Source organism: Labeo rohita, chromosome 19, assembly GCF_022985175.1.
Source record: "Labeo rohita strain BAU-BD-2019 chromosome 19, IGBB_LRoh.1.0, whole genome shotgun sequence".
Lineage (NCBI taxonomy): Eukaryota > Metazoa > Chordata > Actinopteri > Cypriniformes > Cyprinidae > Labeo > Labeo rohita.
The window spans coordinates 16,350,675-16,373,218 of record NC_066887.1 but is presented as its reverse complement, the minus strand read 5'-3'; the positions used below and the strand labels follow the sequence as shown (position 1 = coordinate 16,373,218).

Here is a 22,544-nt window from a genome sequence, read left to right as displayed (position 1 = left end):
TTGTGAATAGGATTGTGACCTTCACAGAAAGAACACGCAGCCCTGAAATGATTTACAAGTCTGCTCTGAGTGAGAGTGGAAAGGAGGAGAGGAAGGGGGAGACAGAATGACAAAGAGGTAAAAAGGAGGAGGAAAATCAGAGATTTCCACCTATTGATCCAGGTGGGACTGTACGGAAACCCGAAGGCCCTCCAAATGAAGGACGTCCCACCGCAGCCTACTGTATGCCAGTAATGTGACCCACTAACCACATGTAATTAAGACAAAGGGACCGCTGCCAGCGGGGCGGGCTGACTGAATGAAAAGTGAGCGGCGGCTCAGGAGAGGCTGAATTGGGGCTCGCAAACGCAGCTGTGGAAAAAGGCTGGCGTGAGGAGCTCTGGCAGGCGGGAATCAAGACCGAAGGGGCTGATTTACAGGAAAACTTTCCGCTTCATTAATGCTGTCACAGAGCTTAAATGGCCCGATATGTGACACGACCGTTCCTCTCCATCTCGCTCTGTTTCTCCTGTCTCTGTTTTTCTGTTGTCATTCTCGTTCTCTTTGGGTGTTTGTTTTTGACGCTTCGCAGTGTCTTCATAGAACAGATTAAAGAGGATTAGTGATGTAAATCTGTTAATGAATCTAATATTCAAATAACATTGTGTTGCCCTTCTTGCAATCTCTCCTTCAGAACTCCCCTTCTCTTTTGTTTTACCAACACAGATCAAATTATCAAATTTAGTAGTGCTATTTTAGTATGACTGAGATACTATTATAGTTTTCATTAATATTGTTTTCTATTGTTAATATTTTCTATTTTAATTTTGGTTAAAGTGTTGGTGCATTTTTGTAATTTTTAAATTAGAAGTCCACTTTCAGAACAACAATTTACAGATAATGTACTCACCCCCTTGTCATCCAAGATGTTCATGTCTTTCTTTCTTCAGTCGTAAAGTAATTATGTTTTTTTTTTTTTGAGGAAAACATTTCAGGATTTTTCTCCATATAATGGACTGCTATGGTGCCCCGAGTTTGAACGTCCAAAATGAAGTCTGAATACGGCTTCAAACGATCCCAAATGCAGTTGTAAGCAATCCAAGCTGAGAAAGAAGGATCTTATCTAGCGAAACAGTTATTTTCATAAAAATAATACAATATATATACTTTTTAATGTCAAACGCTTGTCTTGTCTTACTCTGCCTGAACTGTTTTTCTCTGGTTCATGACAGTTAGGGTATGTCGAAAAACTCCCATCTCATGTTCTCCCTCAACTTCAAAATCATTATGTTTCTTTGTTTTATCTTTTTTGTTAAGGGTTTGATCAAAGGGTTTTGGCAGTTCAAACTCAGGGCACCATATCAGTCCATTATATGGAGAAACATCCTGAAATGTTTTCCTCAAAAAAAAACATAATTTCTTTACGACTGAAGAAAGAAAGACATGAACATCTTGGGGGTGAGTACATTATCTGTACATTTTTGTTCTGGAAGTGGACTTCTCCTTTAAGTAGTTTTTAAGTAGTTTTTAATATTTTAACTGTCATGAAACTCTAGATGGTGCAAGCTGATGGGTCATAAATGCAAACTCTTGATATTCACAGCATTAAACTACTTGGCCCAAGCTCATTGGTTCATGTTGTATACACAGCCATTTAGCTTGCTGCTTTACATTTAAACTCCTGGTTACTATTCACTAGGGCATTTTGCGGCTTGCTTTCAGAGTTCCTCTGAAACCCTCCACATCCCCAGCTCCACTTTATAGATCGGCTGTGAGTTATTATATAGAGATATTTAAAATTTTAATAAGATACACTATTCACATTATTACATTTTTCCCCAAGTAAATGCAGTTTTAATGAGCGTAAAATACTTCTGTCAAATATATTCAAATCTTAATTATTCCAAATGTTAGATCCAACATCAATACTTCTGGGCCTTTGGGCCCCTACACTGTAAAAAACAATTAGTTGAGTCAACTTAAAATAATTTGTAACCCAGCTGCCTTAAAATTTTAGGTTCAGTCAACTCAAAAAAGTTTAGACAACTTGAAATGTTAAGTTGTACTAAGTGACAACTTAGATATTTGAGTTCAGTTAATTTAAAATTTGAAGGCAGCTGTGTAACAAGCCCAGCTTTTAAGTTTTAAAAACCAAATGTTTTGTTTAGTTAACTCAAATATCTGAGTTCTAATGTTGAAATATCTAATGCTGTCTAAACTTATTTGAGTTGACTGAACTTAAAATTTTAAGCCAGCTGGGTAACAAATTATTTTAAGTTGGCTCAACAAATTGTTTTTTTTTTTTTTACAGTGTATATGTTACTTATGCAGTAGCAGTACTGTATGTCTTAAACACTTAAAGCACCATTTTGCCGTATGTATCGGCATGAGCAAGTTCCTGTACATTGTCACCAATAACCAATAGCAGCAGCAGCGTAGCAGATATATTCCACCAAAACCAAATACATTAACACTGTCATATCCATTACTATGCTAAAATCTTCAAGAGTCAAGAGTCAAGAGTTGTCATGATTGACCTATAATATACCTGGTACTGTATTTAGGGCTGTAACAACTAGTTAATAATACAGTAATGAAAAATGATCAGCAATGGATTTTTATTATTGATTTGTTGTGTCTTCATGTTGTGCTTGAAGAATATTCATCAGTGATTTAGAAAATCAATATGAGCTGTCATGAACATAAATGTAGTGTATGATTGTATATGCAGGTTTGTCATGTTTTTGTGTTTGAGATGTTTATTTTATGTTTATATATATGAAGAGTTTCGTTGCAAAACGAGATATATCCATTTTGAGAAATGTTGGTTATTTGACATTATTATTTAAGACATCAACAGTCAAGTTCATTCACAATTTTTGTACATGAAACTATTACTTGAGCTCAGTGAAGGCCAGGGACACAATATTTTTCAAATCCAGGATATTTTTTATTTAATTTTATGTCCATAAATAGTTCATAAATAAGTCAAAAATCATGCCGAAATGCAACATATTTATCTTAACATTGTCAAACATCTTAAATTGGTTAAAAAAAACAATACATCATAAATATATGATATAGTATATACAAAGATTTATTAATAATAATAAGATTCTGAGTTAGTTTTGGCCAGAACATACACAACATAACATAACATAACTTTTTTTTTTTTTTTTTTTTTTTTTTTATGAACGTAGCCTACGTGACTGACAGCTCGCCTACAGTATAAACAATTAAATGGTAAACGTTTTTTTAGTTAGCCTATTGAATCCTCTTTTTAAAAATATATGTTTTTTGTTTTGATATTATCGTTAAATCAATGAGCAAACTCGGAGCACTTCACCGGCATTGACTCTCTTCCCAGGGGATGCTGCGCTCGCGTGATCCTGACCTGAAATGATTTTTAACCCGCATTTGGCGGGTTGGCGGGTGTTAATTTCGAACCCTGGTTATATCGCACTTTGTAAAGAAACTGGTCTGGCGGATATCGCGTTTTGTGAAAAATACATTTTATAGGAGGCCTAAAATGTACATTCTTAAATTTTATTAATGGCAGCATTTCACACATAGATTAAGGTACATCTGAACAGTGATTTCCAATAATAAAATCCAAATGTCAAAAAATGGCGTTTATCGCGTTTTGCAACCAAACTCTTCATATATATATATATAAGCCAGCTAAAAGCCATCTCGGTCAACAATGAAATAATGATACTGAGTGAATTCTCCTGGCACATAGTACACGTCCATCAAATACTTTTACTTCAAACTCGCTAAATTCCACCCTCAGCCCAATCAAAAGTACCAGTACTTACATAGAAACCTATACAAAGTAGCCAGAAAGAAATTCATTTTAAAGAAATATGTTAGATGGATTTAGAGGCTTTTGCATCTGAACTCTTCATATGGACACAACTTGTATCTTGCTATTTTGTGCTTATAGTTCAAGCATCTGTACAGTATTTTGTAAAGCAGTTTGTTCTAACAACAGCATTTTAGTTGCTGTCTTCCTTTTGATGAAGGAAAATTACTATGGACCCCACAACACTGCAAACCGTACAGCTTTTTGCTTTGTGTGTTTTTTGAAGAGGTCAAGAGGTCAATCTCTGACACTTCAATCCTCAGTTGTTATTTGACTGTGCAAAATCATAGGTTTGAAAAGTTGAAACATGAACTTTGGTACGCAGCACAAAACTTTTTATTCACCTGTGTTTATGTGCATATTTTTGAAAGTCTGTGTGGCTGCAGCTTTAAACATGCCTGCCTATCACACAAACAGAACTCAGTATTAAGAATTTTTAATAAAAACTAGGGCTTTCAGTTTAAGGCGGTAACTTAATCAGTTATGAAAAAATAACACAAGTAAAATATTTTAATGCAGTTAACACGCTGACCCCGCCCCCACAGCTGTACATCATTTTACAGTATATTTCATATAGTTGACTGCTGACAAATATGATGCAGGGCAACAACTCCATAAATTCAGTTATGCCCTAAAATTCAAGATATCGGTGCAAAAATGCCCCTGTTTTGTCTCATATTTATATATATCACATATCACATGATATCACATGGCCAGCAAGAGCAATATGACAAGAGTGCTGATTTTGTCTTGATCTATCACAAGCTTAAATGTGATTTTATACAACAGTTCAGTAAATAAGAAGTTGATATTGTGTTATATTTTAAGCACAATATTATGTGTTTTTGCTGAATGTTGCAAAGAACATATTACCTTTGAAGCCATAGCAGAATTGTTGCTACAGCAGTGTTTAGTTTCTGAATGAATCTGCATTTTGAACGTATCGTGTAAGCCAGTGATTCAAACACCCATTCATAAATAGAGCTGTTTACATAATTCCTGAATAAATCAGCCGTTTGAAGGAATCGAATGAATGAATGACTCATAAAGGTATTTATCGTTTTAGTTTTTTTTTTTTTTTTTTTTTTAATAATAATAGTAATAGTAATAAAAATAAAAACATTAAAGGTAGTTAACCCCCCCTCCAAAATTAATTCTGTCATCTTTTATTCACCCTCATGTCATTTTATTCACTTTCTTTTATGCAACATAAACAAAGCTGTTTTGGTCACCAATAACTTTCATTGTATGAACAAAAAATACTGAGATGTTTCTCAAATGATCTTCTTTTATGTTCATAGTTTGTATTAGGCTGTTGCAGCCTAAATGTTTATGTGTAATAAATATGTTGAATCAAATAAAATATATCTTTGTAAAGCTACAGTTTGTAATGTGTACTTGATACTTTCTCATTGAACACAAAAATAGCTTTAAATAATGTTTTGTGGGAATTTTCACAGTCAAATTTATCAGATTAAATTTAATCAAAACAAAATGTAAATAATTAGATTTAACAATTTAATTGACTGATAGCCCTAATAAAAAAAATGTTAAGGCAAAGGCTATCTTTGCTAAAAAAAAAAAAACACCTGTTACTGCTGAAATATTTTCATTTTAGTATAAATTGCACATTATGCTATTTATACTTTGTGTGAATAGCATTTAATTTAATTTAAGCACTTGGTTTAAACAAGCCATTTACTGCTATTTATACTTGGTGAAAACAGTATCTATCATTATGTATTCTCGTTATAAATAGCAATAAATAGCCACTTAGATTAACCACAATTGAAAACCAAGCAACATGCTGTAAAGAGTTATATTTTTGTACAAACAATTACTTAAAAGTAAATAAATAAGTCATTTATTCTTGACAGTAAAATGTGTGAATTTTCTACATTTTAAAGTGCCAACATATCTATCTATCTATCTATCTATCTATCTATATATCTGTCTAATCTATCTTGGTCATTTAAACTCTTCAGCTGCCTCAGACTGAAAGGTTTAGCCTTTTTACCACTTTACATTGTTACTATTGCATTTTAAACCATTTTGTATAGCAGTAATGCAGTAGACGTCAATATGCAAATTGTTTGAAGAAGAAAAATGAGCAAGATATGATCTGATTAATCAAAGAAATATTTGACAGATTAATCAATTAGTTGTTTTACCTCACCGAAATGGTGTTTGGATCACTCATTTATATTTCTTTCTTTCCCCGCAGGACAAATGACATAGGATGAACACTGCTGGTCATCTCTGTCTGTCTGTGCTGTCATCCCTTTTTGCACTGGCCTGGGCCGTGGAGCCGCTGGGTCAGGCTGCCCCCTGCTCCTCTCTGGTGGCTGGGGTCTTATACGGCTCCTTCTCGCTCAGGGACCTCTTTCCCAGGCCGTCGGCTCTGGCATCCGGATGCTCCTGGACTGTGGAGAACCCTGACCCCACCAAGTACTCACTCTATTTCCGCTTCAATCGCCATGCTGGCGCCTGTTTAGCTTTTTCCCCACTGGTGGTGCCCCTGGACCACTACCTCTCAAACCAGACCTGTGGCCCCCCAGACCAGCTCACCTTCCCCTCGGACCCCGAAGCCGTCGAGCTTTGCATGGTCCCAGGACCCCACACCTTCCTGCAGTTCGATAAGAACTTTGTGCAGTTGTGCCTGACCACTCATCCCAACAAAGACGGCGACAGCGGAGATGGGACGTCCGAGGGCCAAGCCCCTTTGTCAGCGGAAACTCTAGACTTTCGGCTCGTAGAGGTTCTGCTCATAAATAATGAGAATTCAAGTCAGTTCACATGTGGAGTCCTGTGCCGATGGTTTGAGGAGTGCTTGCACGTCGGCTCAGGCTGGGAAACCGAGAGCTGCAGTATCACCCAGACAGGATGCGTGTGTCCCAACACGGCTCCTCCGGTCTCCCTGCTGCCCACTGCGCCCCACAACCACTCTTTAGACCCCAGCGCGAGCGTGTTGCAATCCCCACCCGACGACTGTTGTGTCACACAGCTGCATTCGAAGAACGGCATCGCTATAGCACCCAGGGATGTCCGGCAAGGTAAGCCAAGCTTCTTTCTGACCAGCTGCTAGCTGTTTCATTTACAGCCTGCTCCATTAAAATCAATTAAGCTGCTTTACAAGCTGCTTAGTTTGATTGTGTAACCATGGGCTCGTTTTGGATCACAAGCAAAGTGTTTCACTTTCAGCTTGATTTGATTTGGAGAGCTCATTTTATATTTCAATTATTAGTTTCTAATTACAAAACGGAAAGTAACTTTAAAGTGCTTGGAACTGCCTCCAATCAGGATAGATGTTTGTGATAAAATAGTAATCACTGACTCCCCTTGGCTTCACTGTTTGGTCTTGCTGATACTGGGTAAGGGGGGTACACCTCAAAATGTGTGCTACTTGTTATTCACTGTGTATTTACTGGGTGTGACTCGATAATTCTAGTGACAAATAATTTGTCAGTAGAATGTGAACACTTTGGTGTTTGTTATGCAAGGTTATGTCTTGTTCTTGAATCTAAATTGGCTGAGCAGTGATTCAAGAGCTTTGATATTTAGTACAGCACTGGGAACTGAATCATTTCTCATTGTCTGTATTGTAGTAATGGTGTTTAAGGGGCTCTTTCTTTTAGATACAGTGTTACACCAGTAGATGGCAACAAAAAACTGTATTATGAATGAATCACTGAACCACTAAACCAATTCACTCAATACCTCTGATTCAATGAGGAGTAAGCAAGTCATTAATTCACTGAAGCATGATTCTTTCAGAAATAAAACAAGTTGACTGTTTCTGAACAATTATTCCAGCAAACTTTTTTTTTTTACTATTTCCGCCAAAAAAAATCCTAGTATGTGGTTCTCTGTATTTATAGTTATTGTTATCGTTCTTGGTGTGAACGGGCCTTGTCTGAATCCTTTGTTCAACTGATGTGTTGAAAAAAAAAAAAGAATAATTCAGAAATGAGTCACTGAATCAATTAAACAATTTGTTTAAACCACTGATTAATTCAGGGGAAAAAAAGTGATGGGAATCATGACTGAAACAGATAAGTGAAAATTCTTTAAGTAAATTATTCTTTATAGGTGAGTCACTGAATCCTCTGAGATTCTGTGACATTTGGATTAAAGTTTTGTGTCTAAAAATAAGTTACTTGGTATTAACCTCTTGTTTATTGACCTGCAGTTTAAAATCACAACTGTATAGTAGTGTGTAGTAGTGATGTTCGGTTCTTGAACGAATCATTCTTTTGAGCCGGTTCTCAGGAAGTGACTGATCGAGCCGGTTCACAAAATGGAACTGAACTGAACTTTAGTTCCGGGTTGATGACGCAGGAGCACGTCCAACTCAAAAAGAACCGATTCGACCAACTGTTGAAGTTTGCCGAGTGACGATTCTGATGAGTGAGTTGATGATACTGGGCAAGCCTGAGGCACATACTGGGAATATGCTTATTATGATTACTGTTATAAATTATCATTTAATTAAAACCAGCAAAAACCTTTATGCAAATTATTTTTTTAAAGACAGGTTTATTCCTTCTTTATACTATTTAGACATGTAGGACTTCATATCCGCATACGCGTTTAGGAATCTTATCCCTGTACATGACACTGAGTTGTTAGAAAAGAGAAGCGTATATTATTGTTTGACTGCGTCAGGAACTGATGAATCAGCTTTCTGAACCGGTTCAGTGAGCCAAACCGATTCGCAGAAATGAATCGGACTTTGCATTACTAGTGTGTAGCATGATTTTTGACTTACATGATTTATACGCAGCAAAAGTGTGGTGACAGAAATAGAATCAATTGTTTGACTAAATGTTCTGCCTGCTTGTCATGGCTGGTTGGGATAGAAACGAAAAAGTAGCATGAGATTTATTTCTCGTGGCTTTATCACGTCAGGTGACCAGATTTAAAACGGTATATAACAGTTCCGTTGCGATTTGGTCAGATACCCGGATGCTCAACCTTATTGGAGTTACTCCGATGTAAACAACAGCATTGATTGCACGGTTAATGTACTACTGAATATGTCGTTCTGCTCATTTTTGCTGTCTAAACCGTGGAAAAAAATGTGTGGAAGCAGCTAAATCATATACAGAATGCACAATATTTTGACAAACTAAAGTTAGCGTAAGAGATATGTACAAGCAGTATTAATTAAGATATTAGTCTAATATATCACCTAATTGACCGAAAATGATAAGAACAAACACAAATGTTGTCAAGATTCTTGCCTTGGAAATCCTGGTTCTGTTTGGCCAAGCACAAACACCTTTTGTTTCTCAGACAGTTTTTTGCACTTTTCTCCTTGATGTGTTATAACTTTTGGCAGTCTATAGTTTGACTGCCAAATGTTTTTCCTGGTTCAACCGATAAGTAAAGCCCAAAACATGACAGTAATTGAGCTTTTTCAGCATCAATAATAAAGTTATGTTCAGTTCAGTGGCATTGTTTACATTCATTGCCGCCAATATGACCGATTGATGATGTGTCATGAAAACACTCTATATCTGAAATCTGCTACTTGTCACTTGCTGACCTGACTTGCTGATTTGTGTTGCATAAAGAGTCAGGGTTATGGGTGGGTAAAGAGGTAGAGGACAGTTCATGGACCTTGTAGATGTTTTTAAATATATATTTATGTTTTGCAGTTATTCAGGTCAACTTTCTCCCCTGGCTCACACTGTGCTTTTTAAAATCTGTCCTGACAGATGGGTTATCAGTCCGATGTAGGCGATCAACGCCATTGATAGACTTCATTATCAAACTGTCGCATATAGAAACACTCAGCGTGTTTTTCCAAATGAGAGAAATTGAGAATCAGAAAGTGTGTTATTGAAGCGACTGGAAGGGGGAAGTGAGAATGAGAGGACGTGTATGTGCGCGCGTGCTTCAGCTGGGCTTTTCCTGGCTCGCTCTAGTGCCTCTCAGCTAAAGCCACACTGAGTTTCATTCTCCCTTGAGTCAGCATGCTGATTGGCTGTGCCAGACAGGAGGACACTGCCAATGTGCCTGTTACAGAGATGCAGCCTTCTCCTGTGCCCGCAAAGACTGCACATTAAACGGCCTTCTCCTCAAAGCTGACATCACTGACACCAGCCAATTTAAAGCATGGAGAGTTCTTCTCTGGAAAGTTGTTGACAGTATTTTTAGGTATATTGGAATCTTTTTTTTCCCGTAATTAGGCCACTCTGGAATAGGGGATATATAGCACCCGGCACAGTCGTTTCAAATGATTCAAAATCATACCAAATTATGCAAAAAAAAAATCAGAGCACTCAGGCATATAGGTCTCCTAACTACTATGTAATGTAATAACCTGCCTTATTTTGCAATACGGAAGTAAGCTAGCTATTTTCTGTGAATGTGCAAGACTTTATACTAACAGTTTAGTAAACTATTTGTGTTACAAACTAGTGTGTTCATAATTATGACAATAAATTAAAAGTATAGTTCACCCAAAAAATCTAAATTCTGTCATTAATTAATCACCCTCATGTTGTTCCAAACCTGTAAGACCTTCGTTCATCTTTGGAATAGAAATTAGGATTTTTTTTAAATGAAATCTGAGTGGTTTTTTTTACCCTGCATCAACGCAACTGACACATTCAAGTCATTATTTTTTGTTTTCTTTGCGCACAAAAAGTATTCTCGTAGCTTTACATAATTGCAGTTGAACCACTGATGTCACATGGACTATTTTAACAGTGTTCTTACTACCTTTCTGGGTCTTGAACATGTCAGTTGCATTGCTGTCTATGCAGGGTCAGAAAGCTCTCGGATTTCATCAAAAATATCTTAATTTTTGTCCTGAAGATAAACAAAGGTCTTACAGGTTTGGAACGACATGAGGGTGAGTAATTAATAAAATACTTTTCATTTTGGGTGAACTATTCTTTTGAGATAATATAATAAGAAATACCAGTTGACAGTATTAGGAAGCGTAACAAGCTGTTTTGTACAGCTAAAAATATCTGGAAGCAAATGACACCGGAAGCCTTTCACATTAAAGTTATAAATGGCTGAACCTGCTCCAAAAAAAAGGGGGATGTGATAATTAGGCCCACAAGGATGCTGCACACTTTTTGATATTTATACTAAGAATAAATCTGCTGAAATCTGTGAAATAGGTTTGAAAATAAAAAGGTGTGCTTTAAAGTTAAGTTGTAAATGATGTAAAAATATGATTGAGATACTTAAAGAAAATGCTAGGAAAAAAATTGATTAAACGACTAAAAAATATTTAAATAATGTGTTCTCACATGAGGTCAGAGCTTCCATCATGTAGCTATCACCTAATAAAAGCTTTTTAGTTTTACATGGAGTAGTTCTAATTATTGTGGCCATTACATGACCAAATGAATAATCATTTTATTGTACCTTCATATCACATTTATTGTTATTGCAAAATAAATAAAAAAGACTATGTGTGTCTAAAACTGAAGTGTACCGATTTTCTTGTTAGTAGCTGAAAATATACACATTTTCCCTTTTATTTTTTACAAAATATCTTTGGAAAACTGTTTCAAAATCCACCTGTTTTGTGTCTGTGATCTGCGCGGGCTGCATTTTCTACCGTAATGCTGAACTGCAATTAGATCTTTTTGTTTAGATGGGAGATGAACCCACCACAGATGAAGTTTGTTTCTGCAAACTGTCACTATCCCTTGGTGTGCAAATGATTTAATTACAGGCGTGTTATCTGAAGGCTTAATTGGACTAATTATTTAATTGTCTCCAGGCTTAGGTATTTCTAGCTCATCTCTGGATCAGAGACAATCCTTACACTCAAAGCCCATGTGAACATGGAACTTCTCACTCCTCCGTGTGCCGCAGCCTTGAGATGGGTTTGGCGAAGGCGGATAAAATCCACACACTGTTACAGCATATCTTTTTTTTTATGCTAGTGTGTTAGCTAATAGAGGCTAATTGGTGTGATTGTATGTGTGTGATGTTGATCTAGTTTCGTGTACACTGAAACATCAGCTTGCAGGCAGAAGAAGCCAGATCGCCATGCTACATTATCTACAATGCTAAAGTTAATGTTGATATAATCACTCTTTGATTACATCCATTAAGTTTTTTTTTCCCCTCTCTCTCTTCATAAAGCGCCTTGTGCATTGTGTGTATCTAAAGGTCCCTCTTCCACATACGCAGCAAATGTTGAATGTTTTCAGATCTCTAGTGTGTATATGTGTGTATCTCATACATATATATAGTCAATGCCAAATTTGACTAAATTGTAGGAATTAATAGAAACGCACTGGCACATACAGAGGCGTTTGTAGGCTGAAGTTGATCGCGATGTCTGACAGCTCATAAGCTTTGCTGTTCTCGATGGGTTTTAGTTTATAGCTTTTCTATTTGGCCGGAGTTTTCAACAAGGTACTTTAGGGGGTCTGTGGAGAAGATATATGAAGTTTCCTGCCATTTCTAACTTCTAATAACTTTTTGTCTTAGAATTGCGACTTTATTTCCCACTTTGTGACTTTATATCTCACAATTGTGTCTTTATTTCAAACAATGTGACTTTATGTTTTGCAATTGCTAATTTAAGTCACAGTTGTCATCTAATAGCTATAATAAATTGCAAATTTATCTCACATGGGGACTTATTTTTGTGATTTAGTTTTTTTTCTTAATGTTGCACGTTTTTATGGCACAAATGTGGCTTTATATCTTACAAATATGAATTTTTCCTTTTTTAAATTGTCTCTCACCAACATTACTATATACTTCTTAAATATGGAAGCCTCTTCCTGCCTTAGAGCAATAAGCAAAATACAATAGGTAATTGTTAAATTAGTAACAGATTTTTTTTTTGTTTTTTTTTTCATATTTTATTGTGCTTTTAATAGTTTATTTTTTACAAAGACTCGCTATAAAAGTCTAGCTTTTTTATGAACTTGTCCTTGAATTGGCTGAGTGACTGGTTTGGTGGTCCCTGGGTTCTGTAAAGGTTGTAAACTCCTGCTGTTTGTCATCAGAAATACAGTAGGCTGCTGCTGGTTTGCTGAATTACATGCAGAGAAGCCAGTTTGGGTCAATGTTTTGAGCTGTGTCTTTTTTGTTGACTTTGATATTTTTCTGAATTGTATGAGTTGTTCGTCTCATGTTGGTCTGAGGGGAATATTGAGTCTTTCTTTGAATTTTGAATACGCTGCATTTTTTTTCTTCCCAGCTGGCATTCGTGCACATTGTCTGTTACATCACTGACATATGGAAAGGGTAATGAATACAAGGTGAAATATAACAGAGGTTATATGAAGCATGAAAGACATCATTAGACTCTAATAATATGAATTCATCTGGGTCTGTTTCTCTGAATTCTTAAAATACTTCTTTGGTAATTATGATGCCAGTGTAGGTTCCAGACAGTGTAGAGGTGTAAAGAAAAAGTATGAGGGCTGCAACTAATGATTTTCTTTTCTTTTAAAAAATTATTTTTCGATAAGCATATTAGTATAATAGTATTAATACTTCAAGTATACATACACAGTATACTCATATAAAGCAAAATGTACTACAACCCCAACTCCAGAAAAGTTGGGGCATTTTGTGAAATGCCATAAAATCAAGAAAATGTTACAACGAAAAAATGTCCAACGTTCTCAGTGGCCAACTTTTATTTTATTTTGTAAATATAACCAAATTTTGATTTTCATGGCTATAACACACTCCAAAAAAGTTGAGACAGAGGTATGTTTAACACTGTGCCACATCAACTTTCCTGACAATGTTTAATTGTTTGGGAATTGAGAATATTAATACTTTAATTTTTGCAAGCAAAATTGTTGTCCAATCTGGCTTAATAAAAAACTTCAGATGCTCAGCAGTCTGTAATCGTCATTGTCTGATTCTCCTTTTCATGACTGGTAATACATTTTCACTAGGAGACAGATCTGGACTGCAGGTAGGCCAATCTAGCACATTCAGTCTGTGCCTAAGAAACCACGCTGTTGTAGCACATGCAGAATGAGACCTGGCATTGTCTTGATCTAATAACCATGGACTTCCCATGAAAGACATCATCTTGATGGTAGTATATGTGTTTGTACATGCCTCCATTTCAATTGTACCATTGCATATATTCCAGTCACCAATGCTGTTTGCTCTGCTGCACCCCCATACTATGACACTTGTTTGCGTTTGTATCTGTCGCTAATGAAAGTCTGGATGGTCCCTTTGGTCTTTGGTACTGAGAACTCAGCGTCCAAACAAGCTGAAACGTGGACTCGTCTGACCACAGCACACATTTCCATCGTCTTTTTGACTATCTGAGATGAGCTCTAGTTGAGAGAACCCCATGGCATCACTGCATAGAATTGATGTACAGCTTTCTGCTAGAGTAACAGAAATTCAGGTTGCATTAATTGATGCAGCTGCAGAATGTGTTCAGTGACAGCAGTTTTCTGAAGTACTCCTGAGCACATTTAGCTATATTTAACACCGCAGCATGAACGGTTTCTTATGCAATGCTATCTGAGGGCTCAAAGGTCATGCACATTCACCTGAGGTGTCTTGCCTTGCCCTACACAGACTGACATTTCTCTGGATTCCCTGAATCTTTTCACAATATTATGTGTGGTAGTTGGTGAAAGACCTAAATTCTTTGTGATTTTCTATTAAGAAATGTGATTTTTGTTTTGTTTGACACTTTTGTCATGAAATTTGGCAAATATTGATGAGAGATGATCTAACTTTGCTTGCAAAGACTGAAATGCTCCTTTTATACCCAAACATGATATCCTCACCTATTTCCATTTCATCTGCTTACTTTGAACTGTTTCAAAACAGTTTAATTTGGATATTCTATAACCTTTTCACTTTTCACTTTTGCCTCTGTTCCAACTTTTTTTTGGAGTGTGCAGCCATGAAAAGCAGAATTTGGTTATATTTACAAAATAAATGTCAAATTTGGCCACTGAAAACACTGGATTTTTTTTTGTACTTTAGTAAAGGTTAAAAAGAATGAACAGATAACATATTCTTGATTGTATGATAATTGCAACTTTTCTGCAATTGGGGTTGCATGTAGCCAATCTCAAATGTGTGGTTGTTCCAGATGTGAACTATTATTATCACCCAGTTGTAATCTGCTAAATGTGACTGTTAAGACTATTACGGTATTATAAACATTACCATCATGACTTTCTGTAAAGCTGCAGCTGCTTTGAAGCAACGTGTATTGTGAAAACGCTATACAAATAAAATTGTGCTCGACTTGGCTTGACAAAAAAAAAAAACATTCTTTCTTTTATGTCACAGTGTGTTTGCCATGCATTTGTATATATGCTGGAAACCACCAGTTGTGGTAATAATCAAACACTTTCTCCTTGAATGTTCTTCAAATATAGTGTTCTGAATTTTGAGTCATTTTAGTGAATCATTTCATTTGGATGATTCATTTCCAATGAGTCATTGTTTTACAGCTCCAGTGTTGTTTAATTAACTACCATTTCTCAAGCATTAGATACATTTAGCTTTACTGTAGCACTACTTGAATCTGAGTAGTGTGGGCATGCCATCATGAGTTTGGCCCACTTTGGCTACCATCCATCAACCACCTCTACTGTTAAGATAAGGTCACATTTACCACCGTTTGGCAACTTTTTGCAAAAGTCATTTTATATAAATTTATACTTTCATAGATATTTTGGAGCACCCAACCCCACACCTACCCTAAACCTACCCACTTTTGAACATTCTGTTCTGTCCAAACACAGGCAAATAAAAGTACTGTGACAGGTATTTATTGCAAAAAGTGACCATAAAAAGCAGTATGAAAGTATTACAAACAAGTCACGTTGCATCCCAAGTCCTCCGATATCTTTATGCGAAGAAAAGAGTAAATCATAAGGTTTTAATTAATGAAAATGATCTTGTTCCCACACATATCAAATTCAAAAAGATACTCCCTAACTTGTTTAGCATGATGCAATCAGTCACGAGACACAAGTGCCAATGGCATTTCACAACCAAAGCTGATGTAACGCTTCTTCTGGCAGCAGTTTTTAAATTTTTGCACAGACACACGGGATGAGCTGTACAGCCGATAGAGACAGTGATCGTTTTGCCTTGGAAGACTTGGGATATTAATACTTTTTAAATAAATTGTGACCATAGTTGTATCTGCCTGTTATATCTTATATAGACAAATGGTTAGGTTTAGGGGCAGGGGTTGGGTTACGTAATCATGAGTGTGTAAATAGAGTAATGTAAAAATAATTGTTTTGACTGTTTACATTGAAAAAAAAAAACACAACCCAGCATATATGCAATAATGGCAACATTTAATAAAAATAATTCAATCGTGACGATAAAATTCCCACTGCCTTACGCGTTAGCATGTTGACGGCAATGATTTCTTATTTAAAGCAATGGAGGATCCTGCACATCAAGAAATGATGCTAACAGGGTACCCTGTGCATCAAAAAGTGATGCCAAGGGGTCCTGACCAAGTGTCAATATGTGGCGATTTGGAAGTGAGAATGTGAGAATTTGGGTGTATGAGGGTTAAGCTTTTGAAATGCTCTCATGGTACTTTGCAGCGCCAACACATCCCAAACAAGTCTAATATCGACAGTGGCTTTGCAAACCTACATCAGCATCCAAACACGGCAAATCCAACGTGTTTGCATTTTAAAAAAGCCCGGTTAAATGTTTCTATTTGTCTTGTTGATCATGGAAACCCTGCTTCCAGTCCCTGACGCAAGGAGTTCTTACTTTTAGACCAGCAATATTTTGGTGCTACTTAAGAACCACTTTTCCTGACTCTGAGCTGGTGCTTTGGGTGTCCGAATCGATTTGAAACTAGGTTCTGGCTCCAAACCAGCACTTGAACTGCTTTGGTGGAAAAGGGGTATGTGTGGGCAAAAGATTTCCCAGAACCGGTTTCGCAACAAGATCTAGTTTGTCATACAAATTCGCAACTTTGACCAGCAGAAGCTGCCTGTAATTTTGTGTAAGCTGTGCTCGATACATCTCTACGCAATTGACAATGGACCTTTTTGTCTGCGGGAAAAATTTATGTGACCTTGACAGTTCTAACAACCAGCTTACCTCTTAGAGCTAGAAGTGGGCCTGTTCTCAGTTTTCAGACAGATTCAGCCTCAAAATAGTCTAGCGGGTTAAATGATTTCAAATAACAGCTGACAAAAAAATCCTTGAAAGAATTCAAATAGCTGCTCTTGTCAGAGATAGCAGGGTGCCTTCACACCACCTGCGCAACAATTAGTTTTCCCACAGTACTGTTATGGTTTCATGATGACTGGCACTTTCTCTGCTAGAAATACATGTAGCTAGTGACTTTAGCGATACAACTGGTGCTGCTAAAGGAAAGAAGATGGACTGAAGGCTACTCTGACTAATTTTATTAACTTCAGGGCCCACACACTCTCATAGTTGCACACTTTCTGTCTCTCTATTTGGACTCAAGACCTTGAATCAATATAACTCACTCTTCTCTGAATAATAAGTGTGTTTCTGTGTATGCTTGTGCCAAGAGAGATTCACAAACTGTTAGCCAGCCTTCCAGTGTTTCTACAAAACTAACAACTTGGGGACAAAAATTTGCATAACGTTATGGGAAGGCCAACTGATTTTGTGTGTGCATTCCAATTTTTAGGCCAACAAGGAATATGTGCACATTTTTTTGCATTTCCTGAGCTTGCTATGGTGGAATGGAAATTAAACTTGGTAAAATGCCCTTGTAAAAATCTGTCAATGTTTCTGTGTATTTTAATAGGTATGGATATCAAAAGCATTTATTAAGAGTATGTGTGTGCTCATTGAAGGCCTTGTAGTTCGTAGTATTTGTGTACTATGTAAACAGTATATGTGTATATTACATGAAGCTGAGCAATGCCAGGGGCAAGACTGCAATGTTGTATTTAAAGATTTGTGAGCAGTGGCAGTGTCATTATGATGGATGGAGGAGTCCTCTCAGTTCTGGTTCCGCTGCTGATCTGAGCTGCAGGGGCGGAGGAAGGGGACCGCTCCGTGATCTGAGTCTGGCTTTCCACCGGCCTTCTGTCCACACATGGTTCCCCTTGACCAAGAGAGCCAGTAGGTTAAGATCAGGGTCGTTGCTGCTGTCTCTTACACCTTTCAGCCAGGTGTTCTAATCCTTAGTTTGGCTCGCTTTTCGCTTTCACTTTTTAAAAAGGTGTTTCAGAGTCGTCTAGAGTCATCCTACGGTCATGGAAAAGCTGCAAATAAAAATTTTTGCTTTTCAGAGACCATGGTTCTTTATTGTAGAATTGAGACATACTGTAATCATTTGACACTTGTGCCAGGTAAATGTTTTGCACAGAATTTGATATATTTTACTTAAATGGATAAAAGATAAACCAGCATCAATTCACTAGAGTTGTCAAGAGATTTTCAAAATGCCTTTATCTGAAAGAAGGGTTTCGCTGAAAGGGAATGCAGATATTTTTAGACATATTTGGTCTTTCTCAGAATCAAATACGGAAACTTTAGGGCTTCACATTCAATTAAACACACATTCAATTAAAAAAAAAATGTTTTCCATATCTAATTTATTTTCTAAAATATTTCAGAATTATATTGATTAAGTGTGTGGAATAAATCTAGCTTACAAGTCATACTTTCTCTTATTTGTTAGCTAATTGTTCTTTTGAGTCTGTTGTTTCAGATGAATTAGTCAAACCAGTTCACAGATCAGTCTGAATGATTCATTAGTGAATCAGACTGAATTAAAAGGATTTTTATCTACACTCTAAAAATGCTGGGTTAAAAAACAACCCAGCGCTGAGAGAAATAACAAACGAAAAAACAACAAATGAAAAAAAACAACAACAACAACAAAAAAAACCCAGCAATTATATTTACTTAAAATGAACCCAAAAAAGGTTGGAAATTAAGGAAATTAACACTTAATAATATGTTAAATAAATGAATGTTTATTAAAAAGCTGATTGAATAAATAAATAAATTGCTTTTTAATAAATGTTTACCTTTTGATTACTGCTGAAGCCTCTAGTAATTATGTGTCTGATTTTTAATTTATAACCTATTTTGGGTTCATTTTAAGCCAGCCATAGTAATTTTCACAATATTTCAACAATAGTTCAGTTAAATAAAAATACCCAACCACTGGGTTGGTTGTATTTAACCCAGCATTTTGTAGAGTGTAGCAATTGAAAATACCTGGATTGGTTATGGAAAAGTCATGGAAATTCACTGGCCAAAACTGAAACTGCCTATTATAATACAGTTTTATTATTCATACTTGTATAATTACCCTTCTAATTTATATAAGAGACAAATCAATTATAAATGTGAAAAGGTCTCACATGTGTTTAAAACAGTACTCCCTTTAAGACACTCTCCCTGGTTACGTGACCTACATCCAGATATCTTCATCTTCCAGCTTATGGTGCTAATTCTTACATCAAACAGTCAGCGTTTGTTCAGAGATGGTAGATCTTTGGCGTTAATAGTCTAGGATCATTCTCCTTTTATCCGTCTCTATTTTTTGGCCTCATTGATGGTGTGCTGATAGACAGGAGTATAATTCTACTTCATTGTGTAGACTTAATACCGTATGTCATAGTTAAATACCCTACATCCATACAAAATAGCTCAAAAGCAACAGTCGCTGCATTTAGAAAAATAAGGCCTTCCAAGCACAAAGAGCTATAGGTAGTCTTGGAAAAGGGAAAATCCCTAGAGAATGCTGTCTTTTTCTCATTCTTTTCTTTGGATTTGTGTCTAACTCTCCCAGAGCTGAATTTCAGGAACTGTGATAATTGCTTGGGAAATCTGATTCAAGATGTAAAACTGACCTTCCTGTCTGGTGTGGCAAATGTGAGGAAAGCTAGCCAGTTGATGGTCCTCAAAGTCCAGAAAGGACAGGTGGTCATGTCAGTGGTGATCGTTTTGTACTTCTTTGAAGATTTCATTTCTGCCTTTCCATGCACCTTGTACCATCTACCTCTCACAATGTGTCTTACAATTTGTCCTCTACCACGTAAAGGAATGTTCCATACCAGTTGACCCTTTGCAAAGACCAGCCCCCCCTTAGTTACTGTTAGCCATAGCGCTCTCACGCCACACATTACGTTCTCATGCAGTAAAAAATACACTGCGGAGCAAAGAGGACAGTGACAACACGCCAACACAGAGCAGGTTACTTTTGGTATGAAACAAAGTCCCAGCTTTCAAATTTTGTAAGAAATTCAAAGAAATTCAACCAACAAATACCGTTTTGTGGCTCTTTAATTTGTCGTGACAGTGCCTCAGTTCAACTGGTTCGTGAACTGATCATCTTTTCCTCTTAACTACTTATAGCATGAAATAAACATGAATGAACATCAAAAGGTATCTTGTTTAAATTGCAGAAAGATGTCAATGCACGCAATTTTTTCAAGTTCAAGTCCATGTATGTTAATCTACTCTCTTGTGTGAGTATGTAAAATGATTGGTCAAAACGCCTGTCAATCAAATTGCTGGTGAGGAGTCAGTTACTTTCTTTTCTTGAATGTTATGGTGATGAACTTACAGTGAAAGTAAATAGGGCCAGTGTTTTGGAAGATTTGAAAGCAGAAATTCAAAGCTTATAATTTTATAAAAGAACTTTAGGCATTTGGTACTGAATCCAAAATATTCCTTAGAATTCTTTAACTTTTTAAGTCTACATCTCTCTATTTCTATAATGAGACCGGTTCAACCTCCCAACAGGTTTATGTCAATTTAAGGTACGTGTTGCACTTGTGATGTATTCTGGTCAATCTGTTGTTGTCAATCAACAACTGCAACAAAGATTGGCTCATCAGTTCCAGCTCAAATGGAACTTGCCGATCAATTATTGACTTGCCGGGCATGGCCTGAGAAGGCCAAGTAAATGCTACTGGATCTGCTCGGGTTGATTTGTTGGGAAATCCATTGCTCTATGCTGCTTTTGTGGCATAGTTTCTCAAACCCATTATATCTCATTGCGAATCATTCACTTCAATCCATTTCCAACTACAAGAGGACTTTCAAGCTTCCAGTGCCTCCTCAGAAATACTTCAGAGAAAAACACAAGCGCTGCGCCATAAAAAAAACATGACAGCTCCTGCTCCTTCACGCTCTCTCCATCCAGCCCTAGGTCTGCCATAGGCTGTCCTCACTCCGCATCCGAGTGCCTGCCCATCACTGCTTCCATGCACAGTGGGAGGAAAAAGGGCTGTCCAAATCTTCAAAAGCGGGCCCTTCGAAAACCTCCTCCCCATGCGGCGAAGCTGTCTGGTTGAAAGACTTGTCTTTGTGTTGCTTCCATGCATGAGAGAAGCATCGATCAGAAGAGGTTGTCATTAAACGTGGCGCTGCACTTTGTCTATTTTTGGAAGCATGACAGAGGTTTGGGCGGTGTGCAGGGGCCCGACAGAGAACCGTCGTTAATCATTAAAGTCACCGCGCTGTGCTGCGGCTCACACAGAGCGGTAACCGATGCAGAATACATGTGCCGCACCCACATGCATGCACATATTTTGAAGACACGGCCAGGTGTATGAAACCAGCTTCTCTGAAATTCAGAGGGAATGCAGTTCTGTTCGGAGCTGTTCTCTCCTATTCACTTTGAAGACTTTGGGCAAAGTCACAGAGGAAGAAAGACAGATAAAAGGAGAGAGAGAGGTTGACGAAGCCCTGTAGGGTCCCGGTCTTATTGTATGATTATTTTCAGAGAGCCTTTGGTGTACTCTCAGAGGTCTGACTCACATGGGGGGTGTTATCTAGCTTTCTTTGTGGTCCTTTTCACCTGCGCTTCTCCATACATGGGCTTTTTTGCTGTACCATAGCAAGAGCTCTTCGACTGTTATTCTCTATCCTTCCAGTGTCTTTAAAATTAGAGTTGCAAACAGCAGTGTACAATAGTACTAATACGTCTAGCTATAAATGTTCTCTGCCTCTAAGGTAGAAATCACACTTCAGCTGTTGTATTACTGCTATTAATTTAATCATAACATTTAATCATACCAACCACTGCCTTTGGAAACCAGTGAAAAAAAAAACTACAAGTTTTGCAGTATTTCCTAGAATAAGATGTTTTTGTACCTCTGAGAAGGAAATTAGACTCCATGTTTGGCTCTTATTGTACGCCAAGCAATCTGCTTTATAAATGAGGCTCTCATTCCTGGTTGTGCTTGTTCAACAAGCTTGGGTTTGGGAAGTAGAAGACCCACACACCTCAAGCTGTCGCTGTACAACACTCCATACTCTGAATCAGAACACCATACCCACCATCTTTGGCAGGAGGACTTGTTTGGACCAGGATTTGTTTGGGTTTCACACTGAGCTTTTTAGAACAGACTGCAGTCGCAAACGCTCTTAGATTCAGACCAAACGGACATATGCCTTCATCTTCGAGCAGTGGGAACCAGTCTGGCTAGTTCTAAAAGACAATTTTCGTAAAGGAGACTGCAGAATACTAATACAAATCGTACTATGCTAAATACTCTTTAATATAACTAATATCGATGTGCCTCAGTGGTTGACAACGACTAGCTTGTTGATATGATACTGATGTGCTCTAAATCATGCTGTGGTTTAGCTATTAGCTAACGCTTAGTTGGCATGGTGAAACCAGGTTTGGATAAACCATGGAGACATCTGTTCAGCTGACTTCGAATGCAAGATACTGTGGTCTTCCATGTGAACGCCCCGATCGCCCCAGTAATGCCCC

At 37.2% G+C, this 22,544-nt stretch overlaps 1 protein-coding gene across 12 annotated transcripts in view; it reads left to right on the top strand.

The window, feature by feature from the left end:
• adgrb2 (adhesion G protein-coupled receptor B2) overlaps nt 1-22,544 on the top strand; it is a 364,163-nt gene that overhangs the window by 81,611 nt on the left and 260,008 nt on the right. For all 12 annotated transcript variants that reach the window (XR_007829792.1, XM_051136470.1, XM_051136468.1 and 9 more), the window contains exon 2: nt 6,069-6,897. Coding sequence is in view for 11 of the 12 variants with exons in the window: in XM_051136470.1 (XP_050992427.1) it covers nt 6,084-6,897 (814 nt within the window). In the remaining variant the exon portion in view is untranslated. The remainder of the gene's footprint in view (nt 1-6,068; nt 6,898-22,544) is intronic.